The sequence below is a fragment of the Microcebus murinus genome, chromosome 5 (genome assembly GCF_040939455.1).
Source record: "Microcebus murinus isolate Inina chromosome 5, M.murinus_Inina_mat1.0, whole genome shotgun sequence".
In the NCBI taxonomy this organism is placed as follows: domain Eukaryota; kingdom Metazoa; phylum Chordata; class Mammalia; order Primates; family Cheirogaleidae; genus Microcebus; species Microcebus murinus.
In genome coordinates, this window is record NC_134108.1 from 27,590,048 (window position 1) to 27,614,730 (window position 24,683).

Below are 24,683 nucleotides of genomic sequence, written 5' to 3' on the forward strand. Positions count from 1 at the left end.
AGAAGCTTTTCTGTTAAGCAGAGAATGATCTAAGTGCTAACTTTTAACTATATGTATTCTCAAGAGGTTTTGAAATGCAAACATTAAACCTTATCAGAATGATGGATTTTAGCATTAACTCTTATTCAGAATTATCTGAGTAGATATTAATGAAGATTAGCCCCACTAAACTGACAAAATCATGATCTGGACAAAGCATTAACATTTTTAGAGGCATTTGCTTAGCAGTTTTCATGTACATTCAACTTCAAAATGACCCTGCTTCGGTTATCTTGAGAACACCAACTCCATGAGGTCCTGAGGAGGTACAGCCAGAAGACATAGGGTAGAAAGGGGAGGGTGCCTTGGAAGCAGCCTAGAGAAAACAGGAGCAAAGTTCCATTAATTAGCCATGTGACCTTTGGAAATTTAGGTAAAAGGGACTGAACCAAGTGACCTTTAAAAATATGGTCTCCAAATTGCATGGTATGTGAATCTCAGTTCTATTTAAGGGCTCTTCAAGGAAAGTAAATACATTGTGTGCCTTCCTCTTTATTGAGTATTAAGTTCCTTTCTTGGCTGCCTTTTCACCTGTCATTTTCTGTAAGCTATCCAGGTCTTGAGTTACTTTTATGTGTTTTAATGATGTTCACATTTCTTCTGTAAGCCTAATTATCCACCTGTTTCTGTGGATTTCTATCTCTGTGTCTTGAATCTCAGACCCAATGTGTCTGTATTTGTTAACAGCATCTAGTCTTAGCAGTCACTTAAGCTTCTAATTTTTGCTTTCCTAACATTTAATTATTTACCTTGTTTTCATAATGTATTTTATTTCAAGCTTGTCCCTTCTTTTTTTCCTGTGCTGTAGTATCTGTTCAGCTACAGTCATAGTCCTTTTGGTCTGCAAAATTCTCTTAATTTCCGTTTCTTTTTTCTTTTCATCTTGTTTATCTTGATGTTCATCACATATGTTAGAATGAAAGCTGCCTAAAAACAGAGGCTGTTACTCATTTTTGTGTTCTGAGTGCCAAGAATATGTTATCATTTAATCTGAAAAAACTCTGAAGACCCAAGGTAGTATCTAAGCAGTGTTTAATAAAATAAACTCTTTGGTGACAGTTCCCATATAGTTAGGAGGAAGAAGTAGAGTTCCTCTATTGACTGTTATCATTTTGCACTGAATGAAAGGACTGTCCAGGAGAAACAAGATCCTGACCAGCAGACTTCTCTTAGCTCCCTGAAAGGTATTGCCCATTTGTTCATTAGACCGCCATCCACCCTTTCTTTCTTGGCAGAAAATCTGGTGAATGCTCTTTCTTTACCCCCTGCATCATTCAGGTGTTAAGGGTTCCCGATTTTACCTTGCACAGTTGTCTGTCTATATTGTCGGGGGATTGATTCCAAGATACCCTACCCCAAGTTCCTGATGGGGTAATATTTGCATGTAACTTAGGCATATCCTCTCATGTTCTTTAAATCATCTCTAGATTACTTATAATACTAACACACTGTAAATGCTATGCAAATAGTTGTTGTGTTGTTCTTTTATTTGTGCCATTTTTTTACTGTTGTATTTTAATTTTTTATTGTTTTCTTTTTCAAATATTTTCAGTCTGCAGTTGGTTGAACCTGTGGATGCAGAACCAAGGATATGGAGGACTGACTAGTACCTTTTAGATAGCCCTTTCTTCATCTCCATTGTTCTTATATCCATAGAGTTTCTCACATGTATTTGTATAAAAATCTACCTGTTCTCCTTTCAATCTTGCCTCCACAATCCGTTTCCCATTCTGTGTAAGTTTCAAAAGTACGATATGGTTTGTCATTCCAATGCTTAGATTCCTTCAGTGGCTCTTTTTATTTTTCAAAATCAAGTTAAGTGCCTTAAATATTATACATGGCCCTAAATGAGTTAGCTGCTTTTCTAACTTTATCACCGTTTTATCTCCTCTGTTTCCCAGCCATGCTGATCTACTGGCAGTTATGCATTGTGTCATATTCTCTGATCCCTTTTTCCCTCATTTTTTTTTTTTTCTCTGAGATTATTCTCAGATCCCACATAGTTGGCATTTCTCCTTTCTATGATGAATATGTGATTGCCAGACAGTAATTTGTTCAGTAAGTTCTCTGGTATCTAGTGAGGGAAAGGAGAAGGAAGTTGATGTTGTGATATTAGAGTCACAGACTTTCTGTCTGTGACAGAGTCACAGTGCTTTCTGTTAGTGATAGGAAGCACTGTGTACTGAATATATGCCAGACATTTCTCTAAGCCCTTTACCTGTATGAGCTCATTTAATTCTAACATCCTTGTTGGGTAGATACTATTATTTTATAGATGAGGAAACAAGGCACAGAGAGTTTATTCACTACATGACTTGAGCTCATGTAGTGGCAAGGCATGGCTTCAAACTCTGGCTATGTGGCAGCAAAGTTCGTGTCTGACTGACTTTGCTAACCTCTAAGTGGATGGTAAATTGGAGGTTTTTGATGTGGAGTAGGTATTGGTGTTCTCATTTGAGAGTGTGAGAGTATGCATGTAAACTTATATGTAGTTTATTCTGTTGCTAATTACATAGGGGAAACAATTCAGTGGTCTTTACTTCATAGCTCTTTGGTAAATCTTTGTGAAATGAATCCAAGAGTCTTTGATCATACAATGTTGACGATGGCCTCTGCCATTCATGTTTTATTGAGAAGGCTTGGCTTCCTTGTATTAACTGCAAATCTTTCTGCAAAAAATTAAAATATAATTTTCATGAAAGTAATGGCATTTGTATGGAACATGGAAATAGCATGAGCCATGGCCATTCATGTGAGAAAATAAGAGTGTTTCTGCCAGAGAATCCCAGTCTGCTTATGAAAGTAGCAAGGAAAAAAAAGGGTCTTAAAGGGTAAATTCAGGTCATGTTGCAAAGTCTGTGTACAAGCAGATTTATTTTTTTTCTGTACAGAGCCAACGGAGTATACTTTAGCAGGTGAGTGAGATTATGAAAACCCTATTGGATGGAGGTAGGACGTGGTTTGATGTGCTATAGATGGAAAGCAGAGAGACAACATATTAGACACTGCAGGCATGAGGTCCTTAGGGGCTGATCTAGGCAGGTGGGAGAGGAAAGGACAAATGTGAGAAATATTTATGAGGAGAAAGTTAATAGAATTAGTGTTTATTGGATATAAAGGTTGCAAGACAAAGGGGAATTAGAAATAAACAACTTCGAAGTTTTAAGCATGACTGGTTAGGAAAAGAATATTAAGAATTGCTGGTTTTGTGGATAAGAGGATGAGTTTAGGAAATTATGTATTTGAATTGATGGTTGTAGGTAGTATGTATTTAATTCTTTTGCTAATATATAATTCTTATTTAGAAAGAGGCTATATGTTCAAAGAAGTCACATTCACAATTTCCTTTCAGTTTTCACTTTCATTCCTTTAGGAATTTGTCAGAACATTGAAAGAACTGTCAAGAAATGATTTTGTTTGTTCACTCATTCAGAAGGCAAACATGTATAGATGATGTACGATATATCAAATACTTTGGTTACTGAAATAGAGAAATGCAAAAGTTGCAGTCTTTATTGTCAAGGAACCTCAGAGTTTAAATGGGGGTTACTTAACACTTGCAGCATTATTAAAGCATTCTGAATATAAAGAATTGAGTGATCAATTGGATGAACTTTGTACCTTTGTTTCAAAGCATGAACTTTTTCAATGGGTGTTTTTAGTAGTATGTTGTATTCAATATCACTGATGGAAAGAGTTTAAGTTGTGTTATACTATAAGTGTATCATTAAGGAAGGTTTTACCTTATTAACATAAGAAAAATTGAGTCTTTGAAGAATAGCAAAGAAACAAGTGTTTAGGATTTTTTAAAAAAGATATATAAGTAAAATTTATTTTACCCTTTAGAAAGACAAAGAGAATGAGAGAGATGGGAGCAGGGAAGAGAGCAGAGAGACTGATGTGGCATCCCAAAGAAAGAGAAGGGAGATGCCAGCTCTGTTTAGCATTTTTAAATGTTTGTTTTAATATGCATGCTCTTCACTTAAAAACATTTTAATATATAGTCATTGTAGCATAGAAATATATAGAGTTTGAATTGAACAGTCACCTCTTTTTCCTAGTATCACTCCCTAGAAGTAATCACTTTTAAAAGTTCACTTTTTAGGCCAGGTACAATGGCTCATGCCTGTAATCCCAGCACTTTGGTAGGCTAGGTGGGAAGATCACTTGAGTCCAGGAGTTTGAGGTTGCAAGTGAGCTATGAGGATGTCACTGCACTCTAGCCCAGGCAACAGAGCAAAACCCTGTCTCAAAAAAAAGTTAATTTTTTAAAATCACCACCTCTTTTTCCTAGTATCACTCCTAGAAGTAATCACTTTTAAGAGTCTTGTTTACTTTTAAATGCGGGTAACATACTGATACATGATCATTGTTACATAACATTGCAGTTGTTTTTTCCACTTGATGTGTCATTGTTATCTTTTTATACATGTAGATCACCTAATTCTATATGTGTAGGCTACTATTCCATTGTCATTTTGAACAGCACCACAGTAAACAATTGTGCTCACACAGTGTTAATATTTCTGTAGACTACATTCTCAGAAGTATAGTGTACATTGTAAAATTTTTGACTTTACCAATTTTTGACTTTACCTCCCTGCCAGAGGTTTACCAGGCTACGCTCTTGCCAACATGTCAGCACTCTTCTCTCCCTTTCCCTTGGCAACACTAGGTGCTCATTTCTATTCCCCTCTCCCCTTCTGTCCTCCATCTTCCATCTCTTCCTCTTTTCACTCCCTCTCTTTCTACTCTCCCTCCCCCCTCTGAACCCCTTTCCCCATGTTCTCCACCTTTCTTTGACTTGTGTTTATTGACCTAGTCAATTTATTGTTCACTTTGTTTTTCTAAGTTTTTTCTTACTGGTTTGTAGGAACTCTTTCTTATGTATATTAACTCTTTGCATGTATTTTCCCCACATACTTTATGCTCACATGTGGTATCTTTAATCAGGGAGAAATTTTTATGTCAAATATGTCAGTCTTTCTTACTTGCAGATTATAAATATATTTTTATGTTTTCCTTTTTACTTTATGTGCATATCTTTAATCAATAAGGAATTTATATATGATACACCATAGACATATGATAGAGCCTTTTCCTCAAATGAATTGCCAGTATTCCCAGTACTATGTGTTGAATAACCCATCCTTTTCCCACTTATTTGAAACACTTCTGCATATACTGAATTCCTATTTATTACTTTATATAATATATATATTACTACATATCTTTCCATATGTTCAACTCTTATTAATTCCCATATGTAACATACATATAAGTATATTCCTACTAATTGGTCCATTTGCAGATGCTCTATTTTAATTCATTGAGCTACCGTGCCATTACCACTTTTAAATTTATTCCAGCTTTATAGGAGGTCTTGATATCTGGTAGTTTAGGTCCCCTATCATTATTCTTAATTTAAAAATTTGATTGGTCATTCTCTTGCATTTACTCTTCCAGATGAACTTCACCATCAACTTGGCATCTTTCCCCCCAAAATAGTCCCATTGGATTTGTACTACCAGATCATTCTTTTTTTGTTATGTATTCTTGAAAAACTTATTTGCATGACACTTAAATAGAAAACACTGGGTTCAAGGCAAGGTAAGGTACTTCCTGTTACTATCTATCTATGTCTAGGTGCATGTTTATTGTAGTACTTCTTGATCCCATAATCACCTAAAGTCACTTAAAACTACAAGAGGTCAATGGGTGCAAAACTATCCAGTCATACTAAAAGCATTGCAGTAAACATGTACTGACTACAAACTTTAGCAATTATATTTAACAATATTTCTTTCAAGGATATTTAATTATAGAAATAATAAGGTAATTTTATAGAATAAAGGTTAGATTTTTTTTAGTTTGAGAATATTTTTTAATGCTTGTACATATATAATATGTATTACAACATTATTGTGGGGTATGGTATATTTTGCAGATGGGGTATACTCAGCCTCTGGAATATCTGATACTAGGTCCAGGCTCAAGTTCTGTGAATTTTCTGGTGGCAGAGCCTTAAATTCCTAGCCATACTAGACTAATTAGAATTGATGGCCCATGATTAGGTGTGGTAGCTCATGCTTATAGTCTCAGTGCTTTTGGAGGGAGGCCCAGGCAGGAGGATGGCTTGAGGGGCAGGTGTTTGAGAGCAGCTTGGGCAATTTGGTGAGACCCTGTGTTTACAGAAAATAATAATAAAAACATTAGCCAGGCATGGTGGTGACTGGCTATGGTCCCAGCTGCTCGGGAGGCTGGCTCCTGGGTATAGGAGATATCTGTAGAATGTAAATCCTAGGGCTGAAGCTTGGGGAATGCTTCATTAATGACTTGGAAGAAGTAAGGAACTATAGACTAATGAGACATAACAACATATTTTGTAGAGAAATCATCATTCTCACATGTAAGTTTTTGTGGTTTTTCTCATAATCTTGCTTTCCCATTTCAGTAACTATGCTTCCTAAGAATATTTAATACTACTGCTATTCTACTTATAAAATGAGGAAAGGAGTTCTTGAACTTAAATCTACAAAAGATCTTTTTTTTTTTTTAAAAGAGGCTTTTCATTCAAAGCTTCAGTTATATAGTCTAATTTAAAAGTTTATTGATCAGTGCTTAGTCTTTTTCAGAATTTTTGCTCCACTGACCCCTAAGCATGTCTTTTCTTATGTTATTTTTGCCTCTTTTCTTATTTGTTTAGCCTTCTGTAATTACTCAGGTACATACTTTGAATTTCTCTTGCTTATTGTCTCTATACCTCATCTCCACAACTTTTATCACTTGTCTCTCAGTATAGTGTATAAGCTTTTTGAGAAAAGCCACCATGTGATTCATATATATATATATATGTATATATATATATATATTTTTTTTTTTTTTGAGACAGAGTCTCGATTTGTTGCCCAGGCTAGAGTGAGTGCCGTGGCGTCAGCCTAGCTTACAGCAACCTCAAACTCCTGGTCTCAAGCAATCCTTCTGCCTCAGCCTCCCAAGTAGCTGGGACTACAGGCATGCGCCACCATGCCCGGCTAATTTTTTCTATATATATTAGTTGGCCAATTAATTTCTTTCTATTTTATAGTAGAGACGGGGTCTCACTCTTGCTCAGGCTGGTTTTGAACTCCTGACCTTGAGCAATCCACCCGCCTCAGCCTCCCAGAGAGCTAGGATTACAGGCGTGAGCCACTGCGCCCGGCCTTTTTTTTTTTTTTTTAAATCAAGCTATGTCATAGGCCAAGGTTGTATGGCCTCTGGCAAATCAACCTCTCTGAACCTCAGTTTCTCTAAAGTAAAATAGGAATAATTATACCTATTCTGCATGGTTGTACAAGGATAAAAGACTGTGTAAAACTCCCAGCACTTGCCCATAGCAAGTGCCAAGTTGACTTTCTAAAATCCATATCTCAACATTTGGAGATATATTAAGTACAAGAAGTAGGGAATGCGCCTGAAGAAGAGATCTAAGATAAATTGTAAAGATAATAGAGTTCAACTTGTGGTTTCAAAATTTAAACCCATAAGGGTTAATCATTAAACTGTTTTTATTGATTGCTTATTATGAGAGAGAGCACTTGTCGTGTGCTATAACATGTGTTTAAGGCTCTGCCTGCCCTCAAAGAACTAGTAGTCTGATAAGGAATGTGCTTAAAGACCAAAGGAATAAGTCAGAAGAGGGTAAATCATACGGATATGCAAGCAGAGGGTTTCATTAAGTTCAGCAAGTGTCTGTACCAATTGTGTGATGCTATAGAGATCTAGCTTTGCATCCTGTACAAAGGAATACATGTTGAAAAAATATCTTCAGGACAAGAGACCTAGATCATTTCATGTTCAAGAGAAAACCTTGGCTCTCTTCTATTTAGATCTTAGCCCCAGAAGGGATACAGTGGAGCCCTGAAGGAAGCAGCTCATCAAGGGGTAACCACTAGGACAGAAGGCAGTTTCTAATTAAGCTTTGCTGCAGCGATAACAAGAGTATGAGAAAGGTCAACTGGACAGGCAGGTGAGGTAGTTTGGATTAAGTGCAGGCTCTGCCACTAAGGTGAAGTCACTTATCTCTTGTTTCTTTGTCTGTAAAACTATCATAGCAGGTTAGATTTGATGAACTAGTTGGCTGTTGTTTCCAGCCGAATGAAAAATCTAACAGATGACTGATTCTTCTCTATTCTACTAGAGACTGAACACTAATCACTAATGTATGAATCTTCAGAATACAAATCTTTTGAGCGACCATAATTTGGAGGGTGGGTTTCGCATGGCTTGGGAGAGGATGTTGATAATCTTCCTTTGGAATATTGCATTTTACTTTTATCTCATGCTGGACTACTTGATTTAAAGGACATCTTAGTGATTTGGGAGTCATAGACCTGCATTCAGAGAGCTAGCAATCATTTAATTTATTTCATTATATGAAGTGGAAACTTCATAGAAAACGTAAGAGGAAACTAAAGTTAGTGAAATTAAATGAACTGCCTAAGCTGAAAGTTAATAGCTAATTAGTGGCAGGGCTGGGGCCAGAATCCAAGCTCCCCTTTTTTCATCCAGTACTCATTTCTTGCTGCCATATTTACATTGTTTTCGAAGACAGTGGATTTAAGTACTTATATACGTATCTCTTACTGACCCGTGACTGGTTTAGTTATTAGTTCATAACTGACCAAACTGTGAGGAGAGTTTGCCTGCCTTCCAGAATGGTGCTGGTCTTGGTGATTGGATAAGTGGAAGCACATCATGTTGCTGTTAACAACAGCTCAGTGGATAGTTTACTGAATGTACATTTTTATCTTTGACTGTGGTTAACATCATTAATTTGAATTAATATATTTCCAGAATAGCCTGAGCCAAGATTATCTCTCAGGGGAAGGGTTCTAGAGTTGGACTTACTGAATTTTTTGAAATAGCATGCAAAATTTTATATGTATGGTGCATTTTTCTGTCAAGAATGTTCGATGGTTTTTGTTAACTTTTTAAAGGGGTGTACCTGGCTGAAAAAAAGATTTTAAGAATCACTGCTTTAGCTGGACATGGTGGTGCATACCTGTAGTCTCCCAGCTACTCTGCAGACTGAGGCAGGAAGATCACTTGAGCCTAGGTGTTTGAGGCTGTAGTGAGCTATGATGGTGCCTCACTCCAGCCTGGGCAACACAGTGAAAGCTGATCCCTTAAAAATAAAACAAAACAAAAAAACACTGCTTCAGTGGCTAGTATTCAGAGCCATACTTGACATTCCCCCTCTACTTTCACGTAAATAACCAAAGTTTTGAAATGTTTGCATCTTGGGCTTGATGTCCTATAGATAAAAATCACCAAAAAGTAAAATAATACAATATTTATTGCATCTGCAGAAATACTTCAGGATCACATTGTGATTTTTCTCTGCTTGAAGACCTTTTATGCCATTGTATAACCCTCATGCTTTAAAAAAAAAAAAAGTTCTAAATTACAGTATTTTAGTGTACTAAAAATATAAGTGGGTCGGGAAACTTTTTACATGCAAAATGGTTGGAAGATAATTAAATAACCTTTAATGAGTAGTTGGATTAAATGAGAAGTCCTGTGGAGCCTGATTGAGACATTTTCATGCTTTATGGGTTTTCCCTTATTCTTTTGACAGAGGCTGGTATCTCCTATGCCTCTTTTCCTTGTTTTAATCAGGGTGTCTCCTCCCTACCTCCACACACACACACATGCACACGCACATGCATCATTGTCATCGTCATCATCATCATCTTAAGTATCCTCCTTCCACATCCCCTCACTCACCTCTTAATTCTCTCCACTTTTAGTATAACTCTAGGAACTGCTTTTTTTAAGGAAAAGCCTAGCCCTCTATAATTTTCAGTCTGCTTCCATCGTGTTCTTTCCATTTATTTGCTTTATTTCATTCATAACCTCTGAAACCTCAAGCTCTGGAAAGCCAACTTTTTTCTCTTTCCTGTCTTTCCAATATCATAATTTCTTCATCTTCTCCCCACCTTGATGTCTGCTCTTTTGAAGTTCTTGTCTTTTGCCTGAACCAGCCTTTTGCTAGTCCTTACAGCTGTCATATAGACAGCAACCTCATGGCCACTTTTCTTGATTCATCACTTTGGCAGCTGGCTGATGATTTCCTTCTCCACTCTAAGCTCGTCATGATTGTAGCTTACTAATGCATCTATATGGAAAACCACCAACAGTCCAACACTTTGGACTGCCAGTTTCTTAACTACCTCATTTCCAGTGACTTTTACCTCACATCAGAAATTCACTAAAATTTTTCTTAAAAATCATTTATTTACACATCTCATTCTGATCACAGCCACTTCTAGTTGAGCTTCTCATACCATGATCTTTTATTTACCTATGGACCTTTCTACTTTCTCTTAGTGTATCAGTACTCTCCATCCATCCATCCATCTCAGCTTAGATTTCATGATTTGACTCCCCCCTTCTTTTTTGTACCAGTATCTCCACTTAGCTCAGTGCTCTCTCCTTGTACCTGTTCACCTGTTGCGTAGAACCTTAACTCTGAATGAAACAGTGCCTTCTCTGTACCTTTTCCCGAATGGCTGAATATTACTAGAGAAAGTCACACAGAAAGGCCAGTTGATTCCACTATAAATTCATTATCACAAATCTTAAATGAGCCCTCAATACAATCCAACAACTTCCCTAAATTTTTTTTAATGATGTTGTGACACCACAATTCCCTATTTCTTTTTTTTTTTTCTTTCAATAAAGCGCTGTCAGAAGATACAATTCCCTATTTCTTTGTGTGTTCAACTCATTCTCCTTTGTGCAACAATTATTGGAAATCTTGTTTACTTGTCAAACCTTTTGACATTCCTTGTCTACCCTCAGTTCTCCACAGGTAACTAGCTACTACATTTCAGAGAAAATAGAAGTCATTTGTTAGGAATTTTTATCTCCCAGCTCCTGAACATACAAATATGCCTTCTCTTGCAATGAAAGAGCCTTTCTCCTATTTCACTTCAGTTTCTACCTGTGCTTTGGATCCTGTCCCTTTCTACCTTCTCAGAAACTCTAAAATATTGGTAATCACTTCTCTTGTTAAGATATCTAACCGTGACCTCTCAGTTTAATCTTTTCCATCAGCTTGGTTCCACATTCTCCTTTTACTTCCAGTCTACCACAGTCTGCCTTTTCAGCCAGACTTCTTGAGAGTCATTTTCTTTTTTTTTTTTTTTTTTTTTTGAGACAGAGTCTCACTTTGTTGTCCAGGCTAGAGTGAGTGCCGTGGCGTCAGCCTAGCTCACAGCAACCTCAAACTCCTGGGCTCGAGTGATCCTTCTGCCTCAGCCTCCCGAGTAGCTGGGACTACAGGCATGCGCCACTATGCCCGGCTAATTTTTTTTTTTATATATATATATCAGTTGGCCAATTAATTTCTTTCTGTTTATAGTAGAGACGGGGTCTCGCTCTTGCTCAGGCTGGTTTTGAACTCCTGACCTTGAGCAATCCGCCCGCCTCGGCCTCCCAAGAGCTAGGATTACAGGCGTGAGCCACAGCGCCCGGCCAAGAGAGTCATTTTCATATATCTACAATCCCTTATCTAAAGCTCTTGGGGCCAGATTTGATTCAGAATTCAGAGGTTTTTTTTTTTTTTTTTTCAGAGTTTTTTTGACTTAGAAAAGCATTAGCATGTACATACCATGTATTATACCATCTGTAGTATACTAGCCCCAGTGAGTTGTAGAGCAGGTTCCTGTAATTAAACACATTGCTATTTCTACCCTGAAATGTGTAGCTTTTCACTTTAAGTGGGATAAATACAGGCTATAAATAAATAGCTTCATGTCAGTCTATGTCAGAGTTTGCATCCAAATGAGTTATTAAAATAAAAAACAGGCCGGGTGCGAGGTGGCTCATGCCTGTAATCCTAGCACTCTGGGAGGCCGAGGCGGGTGGATTGCTTGAGATCAGGAGTTCAAAACCAGCCTGAGCAAGAGCGAGACCCTGTCTCTACTATAAATAGAAACAAATTAATTGGCCAACTAACATATATAGAAAAAAAAATTAGCCAGGCATGGTGGCACATGCCTGTAGTCCCAGCTACTTGGGAGGCTGAGGCAGCAGGATTGCTTGAGCCCATGAGTCTGAGGTTGCTGTGAGCTAGGCTGACGCCACGGCACTCACTCTAGCCAGAGCAGCAAAGAGAGACTCTGTCTCAAAAAAATAAAATAACAAAAAACAAAGAGGTCCAACGTTTGGGGGATGGACACACTTGAAGCTCTGACTCAAGGGGGGAGAGGGGGCATGGGTGATATACGTAACCTTAACACTTGTACCCCCGTAATACGCTAAAATAAAAAAAAAATAATGAAATAACAAAAACCAAAAATTTAATATTTAATTGCTTTTGGATTTTGAAATTATACATAAGAGGTAGTAGGCATGCCTCTTTTCTCACCTTCCTTATATTTTTTAAACATTCTGGCTTTTATTTCCCTCACTTCTTTCAAATGGCTCTTGCTAACTCTACCAATGACCTCTGTCTAAAGAGATCATGTCACCAGTGAATGTTTGCAGTCCTCATCTCAGTTGACTGGCTAGCAGCCTCAGATTCTGGTGGTGCCAGTTCCATCAAACATTCTCTTCCCTTAGCTTCCTTGGCACCATCCTCCGCTGACTTTTTCACCTTTTTGCAGGCTTGTTGTCCTCTATCTTGTGATTAAATGCTGGAGTTCTTTCAAAGCTTTGTCCTAGAACCACTTCTCTTTTTACTCTATATTCTTTGCCTTGGTGATGTCATATACGTCTATGTCTTCAGCTACAGTCGTGTGCTGATGAATCACAAATACATGCTCCAGCTCACATCTCTCCTTTGACTTGACTACTATGTTCAACTGCCTTTTTGACATTCCTTTTAGAAGTCTCCAACAGTTCAAATTCCTTATGTGTCCCGATCTCAAGATTTTCCCATCCCCAAACTGGTCAGATCTTCTCCCTTTATTCTTTGCTTTCTCTTTCCCCTTCCCCATACTTGCTTACCTTTTTTTGGTGGCTTCCATTCTTTTAGAATAAACACTGGATATTTGATATGGCCTACACGTCGGTCCTGCATTGGCTGGTCTTGCCCACTTCTCCAGCTTCACTTAGCACCATCTGCTCTTACTCCCTCTGAAGTAACGGTGTTTACTCCTACAACAGGGCTGTTACATAAGCCAGTCTCTCTGGTGTGCTCTTCCTTCCTGTGCTAGTTAATTTCTACTTGTATTTTGCATCTTAGCTCCAATTCCCTCTCACTTTTTTAGGAAAGCTCTGTAGCTCATGTGTGCTAACATCAAAGCTTATGGCACCACATACAGATTCTTTTTTGTTTTTTTTTTAAACTTTCAGACTGTTCTTTGTTGTTGTTATATTCAAAGTTACAGTTTATTAGAGGAAAGGATACAGATTAAAATCAGTGAAGGGAAAAAATACATAGAGTCTGAAGAGTTATCTAACAGGGAGCTTCAGTTCTCATATACAGATTCTTTATAACACTAGTAACACTTTTTTGATCATTTCATATGTTTTCTCCACTAAGCATGTTACATTTGCTCTTATTAACCATAGTATTTCTTAGTGTCTGCCATATAGCAGGCAAACAGCAAACATTTTGAATAAATTTTCTACATTAATTTTTCTTTAATTATTTTAGTAGTTTCTGTATATGTTTTTACCAGTGTAGCAAATGCAGTTTCCATGGATTTATATGGATCCTATCTTGATAGTACTCTTTGAAAATTTTAGAAATACACTTAAGAATTCAATGAATTACGTATATAAGGATCAAGTGCAAAAAGCCTTATTTTGATTTAGCTCATAATTTGTCCTTCTCTATGTTCTTAATTAATTTTTTTCTACATTGAATTCTTCCTATATATTCTTTATAGATATCAGATATCTTACTTAATCTAGTGTTGTGTGCAAGTAAAATATATGCAGTGTTTGGACACAATTCAGCAGATTCTCAACTTGTTCATCAGTTTATAAATCTCACAGGAATAAAAATAGTTTAACCATCTGTTAACTGACCAAACAATTTTAGTATTGTGAAAGGGCGTGGTAGGAGAGGGAGGTATGGAGTCTAGGTGTAATGTCAGAACAAGGCTTAGTGCAAAAACCACCTTGTGACCTCTTTAATACTGAAACTTAACAGTCAGTTCAAAATTAGGAAGAGATTTGGTGGAGGTTAAGCATAGGAGACTGCTGAGAATAGGGGATTTCCCAGAATAGAATAATGATAGAAGAATTTCTTCCAGCATTTTATAATATCTCACTAATTTTTTTTAGAGAAAAGATATGTGTTTCTAAAGATAAGAATTCTGTGAAAATTATCATCTTTAATTTATATGTGTAATATATATTTCTAGAAGTCAACTTTAATTAATTAGCCTTTTATATTTTACTCCTTAATTAGGAAAATCAGTAGGTTCCCAGTCATCTCGAAATGAATCTGAAATTGTGCCAAAAGTTGCTAAAATGACTGTATCTGGAAAGAAGCAAACTATGGGATTTGAAGTACCTGGGTAAGATTTTAAGTAACCCCCTTCCTTCTCGCTTTTTCAAAATCAGTCTTATCTCCTGTCAGTCTGTAAGAGACTCTTTCAATTTTGCATAATATACCATTAGTGTTGAAGTATCACATGTCCTCAGTATAACTCAGTACAAATAGAAGGAGATAAAAAATTAGGTTTGATTCTAGCCTTAGCTCTGTGTATTACTTTATCTCACTGTCCATTTTCTCACATAAATTAATTTATAGCTACTTTAACTTAAAATCCTATGATTTTGTGAAATCTAACATGGTAAAATAGGGAATTCTTATACCACTAGGTGGCATAGGCAAGCAGGGTTTGGGAATTAGACGTAGTTAGTGAATCATAGAATCACTAATTAAATTTTTTAATAACTAAAAATATTATCTTTAAAATGTTTTATATTTTCATATTGAATAAAATGTATCATTGTAGCAAAGATATGAAATGAAACATACCTTCAGTTTCAAATATCTAGTAAAAAATGGTAATAAGTCATACCTTGGTAGCACATGTTTGTTTTTTATCACAGTCTTTAGAATTCTTTTAGGAGTTTTCATAGACAAGGGAAGTGGGTTGCTTGAGGCTCAGAAGCACAATTTGAAAACATTAATTTTTAATCTCTTTATAATTTTTCAGAATTTTCAATCATTCCATAACTCTATTGCTTATGAATTATATGTATATTGTCTGCCAGAATGATGGAGAAGAAATACTGTTACTAAATTTAAGCAATAGAAGGATTTTTAAGAAATGTGAACTCAACAGCCTTATTTTTTCTCTCCTATAACATTCTTTTATCTAAAATAATGAAAGTATGAGTCTTGGTTGGAAGAATGTTAATGATCATTTAGTTTAATTTTTAGCTTTTATAAAAGTAAGACTTTATTCACTAGATTTCAAATTCAGTGAGGAAAAGGACTCTATCTAGAACATGGTAGGCATTCAGTATACATTAATTGAATGATTGAACGAATGAAAAAGTTTATTTTTCTCTTAAGTAATTTTTTCTTTTTCTTTTTTTGAGACAGATTCTCACTCTGTTTCCCAGGCTTAGTGCATGGCATCAGCCTAGCTCACAGCAACCTTAAAGTCCTGGGCTTAAGTGATCCTCCTGCCTCAACTTCCCTAGTAGCTGGGGCTACAGGTGTGTGCCATGCCACCTGGCTAGTTTTTCTATTTTTTGTAGAGACAGGGTATTTGCTTTTGCTCAGGCTGGTCTTGAACTCCTGAGCTCAAGCGATCCTTTTGCCTCACCCTCCCAGAGTGCTAGGGTTATAGACCTGAGCCACGGCACCTGGCTCCAATCTTGAGTAATTTTAACTCATTAAAATAATTTTGAATTCTGATTCAGTCTCAAAAATCTTATTAATGTATTTTTTCTCTATAAATTAGGATTGGATTGTCAAAATCATAAATACCCTTTTAATCCTTATGTCATGAGTGCCATTTAATCCTATTATGGGATTTCCATTAAGAGAGATCAAAATGCAAAGAATACATGATTTCTTGTTCTAAGGATTTTATAATTTTAATGCAAAAGATTTTTTATAAGTCTTAGAAAGCAACATGCAAATGAACTCTAATTAATGTACCATATTAGAAGTAAATGCATAGTTATCTAAATGAATAATTATAAAAATAATGAGTAATAATGACTATGTCTCTGTAAGTATTTAATACAGTACAGGCCTTTCAGAATTTTATAAGACTATATGCTTCATGAGGACAGGAACTGTTTTTGTTCATCCTTACATGCCTTTCACAGGATAGTCATTTAAATATTCATAGTCATTTAAATATTCATTGATCAGAGTCCTTGGGGAGATACATGTTATTTTAAAAATAAACTTACAAATAGTATGGAGGTAAAAAAACCACCCATGAGTCAGATTTATGTATAAGTAGTGCCACTTTTGGAAAGGTAGTTTAGAAAAAGAGATTAGTCATTTTATAATATTAGATAAGTTTACAAAATTATGTCAGAAAGCATCTGAAGAAAATTCAACTAACTCTCTTTGTATTCATACCAGTCAGTAGTTATAGGCCTGAACCACAAATGACCGTATCTTAGAGATTTTTCAAATCTTAAAACATTGACTTTTATTTCGTAATAAGCAGAAGTTTTTACTAAGTGCAGACCTACCTAGGGTACTTTTCTGATTACTTTGGTCACTTCCCTCTAACACTGTACAATTTTAGTGAATTAATTTACAGTTTACCTAAGATTCACTTGGAAGAGAATGTTATCCTGAAAGCCAGAGGAAAACAAATCTTTCATGTAACTGTAAATGAAAGGATCAAGTCAGCTCCGTGTTTTGCAAAGCTTTTCCTATCCCAGGCAGCCCCTTTGAGTGCTTCCTGGATTGTGGGGCGGGCTAAGCTTCAAGCCCTTACTCATTCTGTCCACCTTGGCCATCTGCTTTTATCTGTTTTCCATATCAGATTTAGTATAAACTTCCCTCTGAAGATTTTGTAGCTAAAAACAGATTTGAAGCCAAAGATTGTGATTTCTCCCAGGTCTGGTCAGAACCAGAACCTCTGTAGTCATTCTGGTAGAATAATTTTATTGTAATTTATACCTTTTTTTTTACTCCTTTAAATGCAGAGTTGTCACCTTTTTGGTTTTAGAACTAAGCTGTGGTCATTCAAACAAATGTTTGCAAATATAGTCTAAGTTTGATTTCACTTAACTTAGCCTGGTAGAATCCTTTAAAAGTGTAGATACTTTTTTCACATACTAAATTTTTTCCCCAGTCATTCAAGATTCTAAGCAGTGCACAAAAATGAATACCTAAATTGGGTAGTGGAGATTTGTAAAAACAAAATGAAATGAGAATAGGATATGAGGTTTTTAATGAAGTTGCAAATATAACTAATATGACTCTTTTCCTGAGGCATAGGATGAAGGATTAATGTCAAACATATAAAAATGCCTGAGAGAGAAAAACTAATCTGTTTTTTGTTACAATTGGCAAAAGGAATAGATTTACTCTCCTTACACATTTCAATTATATTGCAATCTTAAGTGGTTATTATAAACTGTTTTCCATATGTAGTTCTTCTCTGCCAACTCCACATTGAGTTGGATATAATTGGCCTCATTCTTAATAACTTGCAGTTTAACCTGCTCTTTGTCCTAATTCTGTTTGTTTATAGTTGTTGAAGGAAGTTTAAGGTATGTCATAGGCTGGTTGGTTAGTTCACATTCTTTATAGCTATCCATAGGCTAGCACTAGTACTGGTTTCTAGAGGGAGTAGTCAAAGAGCTAATGAAGAACTCAGATCAGTGTTTACTTTTGGAGCCATGGGCATTGCCAAGGAGAGAATAAATTAAGCTAGGTAGTGTTTCTATTTTACATATCTGAGTCCCATACTAGATTGTAAGCTTTTGGGAGTGGTAGATAACTTTGTCATTTCTATGTCTTTTTTTCTTCTCAACATCAGTCTCTATTATATGTTGTTGTTTTTAGTAAATCAAGTGTTTGTTGAATTAATGAATTAAAGCTCCATTATCTAAACTATATTTAGAGATATCTACTATAAGGTTAGAGTGAAAAAGATCATAATTCTATCTCATTGAAGGGATGAGTTGGGGTAAAACTGTTTTTTAATACTAATCTATCTCTAGTAACATATTTGGTGCCATTTTTGTAAAATATCTCCTTTATGCCATTAGTTTTGATACAACTGATTATATGGCCAAGGCCACAGGCTTAGATTTTGAACTTTAGTTATTTTACAGAATATTTTCTTCTTATCTTAATTTTTGGTAAACTTTTTTTCTTGGGATCCTCCAAATCTGTATTTGTGTGGTTTAGGTCTAGCTACTTATCATTTCCACCTTAACAGACTCTAACTTAGCAGAGATCATTTTTGGTCTGGAATATAAAGAATTATGAAGATAATGTCTCTGCCTTTCTGACATTATAGGACACAAGTCTAGTTGGTTTAAAGCACTTTTTTCCTATCTGCTTTCTGTAGAGTAACTTCTGAAGCAAATGATCATAATTTCCACACACCTCAAAAAGGACCGCCTAGTGAAGATGCCAGCATTGCTACTTCTGATGTTCTTGAGATGATGTCTAAGTCAGCAATTCCACCCCACACCATTCAGGCATCAGAAGAGCAGAGTTCAACACCAACGCCAGTGAAAAGGTCTGGCAAGCTGAGGCAGCAAATAGATGTGAAAGCGGAACTGGAGAAGCGGCAAGGAGGGAAGCAACTCCTCAACTTAGTGGTCATTGGTAATGCCCTTTGGTCCTCTGGTTGTCAGTCTCCTCTGCTTTAGCCTGCCAGCCGTCTGGTGGGAGCGTGGAAACTCTTGGGTTTCTATGTGGGTGTAATGGACATAAAGCAAGAAGGCATTGCATCATAATGCTTTCTAGTCACCCTGGGAGAAATAATGCCAAGTTACCAAGGAGGTCATTAGACTTGGTTGTGGCATTTTCATTTTGTGAACATTTTGAAATTGGCATGTTTTATTGACAATTTTAATTTCCAAAAATCAGGGAAATTTCTCCACTCTCTAAAGAGACATGTTCTTTTTATTTTATTTTTTTTTTTGAGGTAGAGTCTCACTCTGTTGCCTGTGCTAGAGTGCTATGGTGTCAGCCTTACTCACAGCAACCTCAAACTCCTGGGCTCAAGCAATCCTCCTGCCTCAGCCTCCTGAGTAGCTGGGACTACAGGCATGTGCCACCATGCCCGGCTAATTTTTTCTATATATTTTTAGTTGGCCAATTAATTTGTTTCTATTTTTAGTAGAGACGGGGTCTCGCTTTTGCTCAGGCTGGTTTCAAACTCCTGACCTTGAGTGATGCACCCGCCTTAGTCTCTCAGAGTGCTAGGATTACAGGCGTGAGTCACTGGGCATGGCCTTCATGTTCTTTTTTCCCCCTTCATTAATGCTTTAACTGTCATTTGATAATAATTGGCATTATTACTTTAAAACTGACATGAACTGTTGAATTACACATTCATGCAATGCCTTGATGTGAACAACATTTGGAAATGTACCTAATACTAATCCTAAAATCAATTTTCCTTAGGTCATGTTGATGCTGGGAAAAGTACTCTGATGGGCCATATGCTTTATCTTCTGGGCAATGTAAACAAAAGAACTATGCATAAGTATGAGCAGGAGTCTAAGAAGGCTGGCAAAGCTTCGTTTGCATATGCATGGGTTTTGGATGAGACTGGTGAAGAAAGGGAAAGGTAGTCACCATGTTTCAAATTTTCATTTTGAAATGATACAGTCTGTAATATGTGTTGAATATATGAAACATACCATGAAATACTTTAGAGACTATTTTTAGAAAACTTTTAATTATCAGGGAAATATTTTTATTATGTTTATCATTGTAAGCTATATACCTTTTTGCTCTTCTGAACTTTGTGAGAATGGATTAAAAGAATGTTTGTCAAAAACAAAATAAGATAAAACAAAAACCATGTAGAAAGAAATAGTAAAAACCCTCAACTACTATGGGAGAAGTTTCATTTGTCACTCCCCTAAGTATATATATCAGATTATCTTGATTTTGAATTAAAATTATGAGTAAGACTCTTAATTTTATATCAGCTTATAAATGAAAGGTAACTCTGTAGTAAACTCTCTTCTGTCTGGAATCAAAATAACCAGTAAATTCAAATTATCAGACTTAATTCATTTTTATACTTTATATATTATGTTTTTATGAAACAGGCAACAAATAAGTAATAAGCCTATAACTACCTTACAGATAGAATTCAGTCAGTTACTTTTTCTGTCTCTGTCACTGTGTTCAGTGCTAACTTTGGGGAGATTCTAGCAGGAGAATGCAGCTACTCTTATATCTGTGACCAAAGAATAGTATTTTTTTTAAAGTCTTTTTAGAGTAGCAATATATATTATATTAGGGATGGAAGAACCAAAGGACACTTTAATAATTAAGTGAAATGGCAGATATATCAACTGTGTCAAAATAATGACTCTAAAGACCTTGTGAAGTCCTGTGAAAGACCTTCTAAATTAACATGGAGATTAAACTGTGTTCCTTGATGTCTTTGATCTGAATATGATTAGAGAATATATCTGAATTTTCATACCTTTTTAAAAATGTTTGTTAATTTTCTTGCAATCTTAGATAATCTAATTTATATAAGGTAATACTCAGTAAAGCAAGTCACAATATTCCTTAGCTCTTCTGATACATAGAAATTTATATCATAGTGGATGTTTTTTCCTTGTAGTTATCTTTTAAATTCTGTACAGTATTACAAACCTGTTTTCTAGCAAGAAAAATTAGCTAGACAGTTGCCAGTTTTTAGAAAATCGTGGAATTGTGTATGCTGTCAATATTAGAAGTCTAAATAATTTTCACCTATTAGTTTAACAAGTATTAATAGATTATTAAAGCATTTGGCTTTTTAGTTTTCTTTGTGTCATCTAGTAAGTAGCTCAAGAGATTGAGAACAGTGTAATTTAGGTAAGAATGATTTGCTTGAATTTGCTTAATATCTGAATTGAGCTAGCAAGTGAGCTAATAATCTACTTGATTCCTATAATGGTCATTCATTTTAGTTTTTTTGATAATATGTCTGCTGGTTGACTGCCATATTTTTGCTGCTGCTCAGCATGATATAATTTTTAGAATTTTCCTTCATTCTTTAGATAGTAGAAGCTTCTAGATACATAATGGAAGTTTGAACTCACCACTGTGTGTTCCTTAATAGCATTTCAAAAATGAAATATGTGTAGTATGTTGCTTGTTTCGCCATGTTAAATATTTATAAATCCTCTGTTTTTCCCAGATACTGAAGAACAGAAATTAGTAGAGTGATATTTCATATCCTTAGGGTTACAAATCCAGATCAGAGCTGGGTGAAAAGATTATACTTGGGTTAAAGCTCAGAATAAGTCTTAGTTCACCACTATTCTGGAGGTACCCAGGGTTCCTGGATTATTTGGGGGTTATTAAAAAATTAAGCATCATTTTAGCAAATTTGAATGGCTTGTCTTTTCAGATTAAGATTAAACTCAAGTAGCTCTACTAAGGAGACCGCCGTATTGCTAGGGTGAACCTATAGTTTATTATTATAATTGTTGAGATCATTCTTTCCTTTGGATGATCTTGGGCAAACCTAGTTTATTGCCCACATGATTTCCCCTTCTGAATTTCTAAGGTTTACAATGACTAAGTGCCCTTGTAGACCTCCCTTGAGCTTTCTTCTACAGGTTGTGCATCCCTGATTCAAAAATTTGAAATCTGAAATGCTCTAAAATATAAAACTTTTTGTGTGCTGACATGATGCCACAAGTGGAAAATTCCATCTCTGGCCTCTTATGATAGTTCACACAAAGTTATTGAAAATGTTCTATAAAATTAATTTCAGGCTATGTGTACAAGAAAGATATGGGTCTCATCCCCAAGATATCTTACTACGTATACGTAAATAATCTGAAAAAATCTGGAATTGTAAACACTTTTAGTCACAAGCATTTCAGATAAGGGATATTCAACCTGTAATCTGAATGTACATTTTTGTCACTGAAAAGGGACACTGTGTTGATCTTCAAGAGGGATGAAATGGGATATGAAGCAAACTGGATCTCTCTTAATTTTAAAAAAATTAGGCATCTACTTTGAAATCTTAATTTAAGTATGTAACTTACCAACCTTGCAAATGAAAGTTTAGAAGTTTATTTCTATAATTAGTGAAGCATAAACACAGAATATGAAGGAAACTGTGAAGAAAAATTATGGTCATTTTTCATTTTGTCTTTTCTCATATATAGTATTTATTTTTCCCCCATCTAGAGATGTCCCCATATATTTTCTTTGTTCACAATTTACACTATTTCTTACAAAATAATAATAACAAGGTAATGAGAAATAACTGTCATTTTGACTGAGTTCTTGCTGTGTCCACAACCTTATTTTAAAGCCATATGGGTGTTATTTTATTACAGCAGAAATTGCAGCCCCAATTGATAGCTTAATTATTCAAAAATAATGGTCTATAAATAAAATTCCCATGATTACTTAGAATTTAGATTGTCATTTAGACTTATTAATTTGATCCATAGCTCTGATTGTACAGTACATTCTAACCATTTTATGTTTTGTTTAAGGGGAGTAACAATGGATGTTGGGATGACAAAGTTTGAAACCACAACCAAAGTTATTACATTAATGGATGCTCCAGGCCATAAGGATTTCATTCCAAATATGATTACAGGAGCAGCCCAGGTACCAGATATTTCCTAAATTATAGTGCATGATTGTACTGTACATAAAATTTCCTGATGCTGAGGTTATAATTCTAGGACTTTAACTTCTAAAATATTTTAAAATTAAAAATTTTAACCTTTAAAAAGTTTGAAAAAGAGAAATGTTCTATTTTTCATGATCTTTTTATCTATATATTGTAACATCTTTTGTAATTTCTTATGAAGAAGCAAATGTATAAAAACTATGAATTTCTTGCTAGTAAAAATAATGGTAAAGAAGGTTTAGCTTTATATTTCATTTATTGATAAGTTGGAGTGAATATTTCAAAATCTGCCTTATTACTCTATTTCTATTCAACTTTTATATCTTTTTAAAGAGCTAATTTATGCAGAAATAATGAGGCTTGGGGTACCCCCAGTGGTTTATTTGATTTCTTTGTAGTATTAAAAAATAATTGCAAATTATAAATATATATGACTCTTAATAAGAATACTATTAAAAAATAAATAAAAGATATATACACTCATGTGTCCCTTAATGACAGGAATATATGCTGAGAAGTGCATTGTTAGCCGACTTTGTTGTTTGTGAACATCATAGAGTGTACTTACACAAACCCAGATAGTGTAGAAGCAATAGGATAGGGTATACCTAGGCTGCAAACCTGTACTGAATGCTACAGGCAACTGTAACACAGTATTTGTGTATCTAAACATATATAAACATAGAAAAAGTACAGTAAAAATATGGCATAAAAGATAAAAAATGGTACACTTGTATAGGGCACTTACCATGAATGGAGTTTGCAGGATTAGAGGTCACTCTGGGTGAGTCAGTGAGTGAGTGGTGAGTGAATATGAAGGTCTGGGGGCGGTGGGGTACCCGCGGCCTTCTGATTTCAAGATTGTTCTTTCTTGGCCGGGCGCGGTGGCTCACGCCTGTAATCCTAGCTCTCTGGGAGGCCGAGGCGGGCGGATCGCTCGAGGTCTGGAGTTCGAAAGCAGCCTGAGCAAGAGCGAGACCCCGTCTCTACTATAAATAGAAAGAAACTAATTGGCCAACTAATATATATAGAAAAAATTAGCCGGGCATGGTGGCTCATGCCTGTAGTCCCAGCTACTTGGGAGGCTGAGACAGAAGGATCGCTTGAGCCCAGGAGTTTGAGGTTGCTGTGAGCTAGGCTGACGCCACGGCACTCACTCTAGCCTAGGCAACAAAGCAAGACTCTGTCTCAAAAAAAAAAAAAAAAAAAAAGATTGTTCTTTCTTAAGCACCAAAGAAAGAAAAGTTTCATCTTTCTCTGCTGCACCCCTTTTAATAAAAGGATTGTTCTGTAAAATTTGGACTTAGTCAAAAGGCTGCACTTAAGGACCTAGAAGGCCACATGTGGCTTTAAGGCCCCAGGCTCCCCACCTTAAAGGTTATGTGTAACTTTTAAACTTTTTGACTCTTGTAATAACACGTAGCTAAAAGCACAAAGCTAAAAGCTTTGTAAAGGTGTACTAAGCTATTTTCTTTCTTTATATTCTCATTCTATAAGCTTTCTCTAACTTCAAAACTTTTTGTGTTTTTACTTTTTAAGCTTTTTAATTAAAAACTAAGACACAAACACACACATTACCATATGCCTACACAGAGTGGGGATCATCAGTATCGTTGTTGTCCACTTCCACATCTTGTCCCACTGGAAGGAAAGTCTTCAGGGACAATAACACACATGGAGCTTTCGTCTCCTTTAACAATGCCTTCTTCTGGAATGCCTTGTCAAGGATCTGCCTAAGGCTATTTTATAGTAAGCTTTTTGTTTTTAAATAAGTAGGAGTACACACTAAAAAGTAGTGGTAAATATTGTATAGTAAATGCATAAATTACTAACAAGGTCATGTATTATTATTATCAA

The 24,683-nt window shown here is 35.7% G+C and overlaps 1 protein-coding gene and 1 long non-coding RNA gene across 4 annotated transcripts in view; one reads left to right on the forward strand and one right to left on the reverse strand.

The window, feature by feature from the left end:
- The window catches only part of HBS1L (HBS1 like translational GTPase), a 91,251-nt gene that overhangs the window by 39,761 nt on the left and 26,807 nt on the right, over positions 1-24,683 (forward strand). For 2 of the 3 annotated variants that reach the window (XM_076002932.1, XM_076002935.1), the window contains 4 exons: positions 14,450-14,558; positions 18,552-18,814; positions 19,619-19,784; positions 22,684-22,801. In XM_076002932.1, the coding sequence (XP_075859047.1) occupies positions 14,450-14,558; positions 18,552-18,814; positions 19,619-19,784; positions 22,684-22,801 (656 nt within the window). Of the gene's footprint in view, positions 1-5,531; positions 5,650-14,449; positions 14,559-18,551; positions 18,815-19,618; positions 19,785-22,683; positions 22,802-24,683 lie in introns of those variants that run through there. The other variant, XM_076002934.1, reaches the window with a different exon arrangement.
- Positions 137-18,677, reverse strand: LOC109730805 (uncharacterized). The gene is made up of 4 exons (XR_002223905.2): positions 18,590-18,677; positions 13,036-13,185; positions 9,083-9,205; positions 137-355 (listed from the first exon to the last, which is right to left on the reverse strand). It is a non-coding gene; the product is annotated as an uncharacterized LOC109730805 (long non-coding RNA).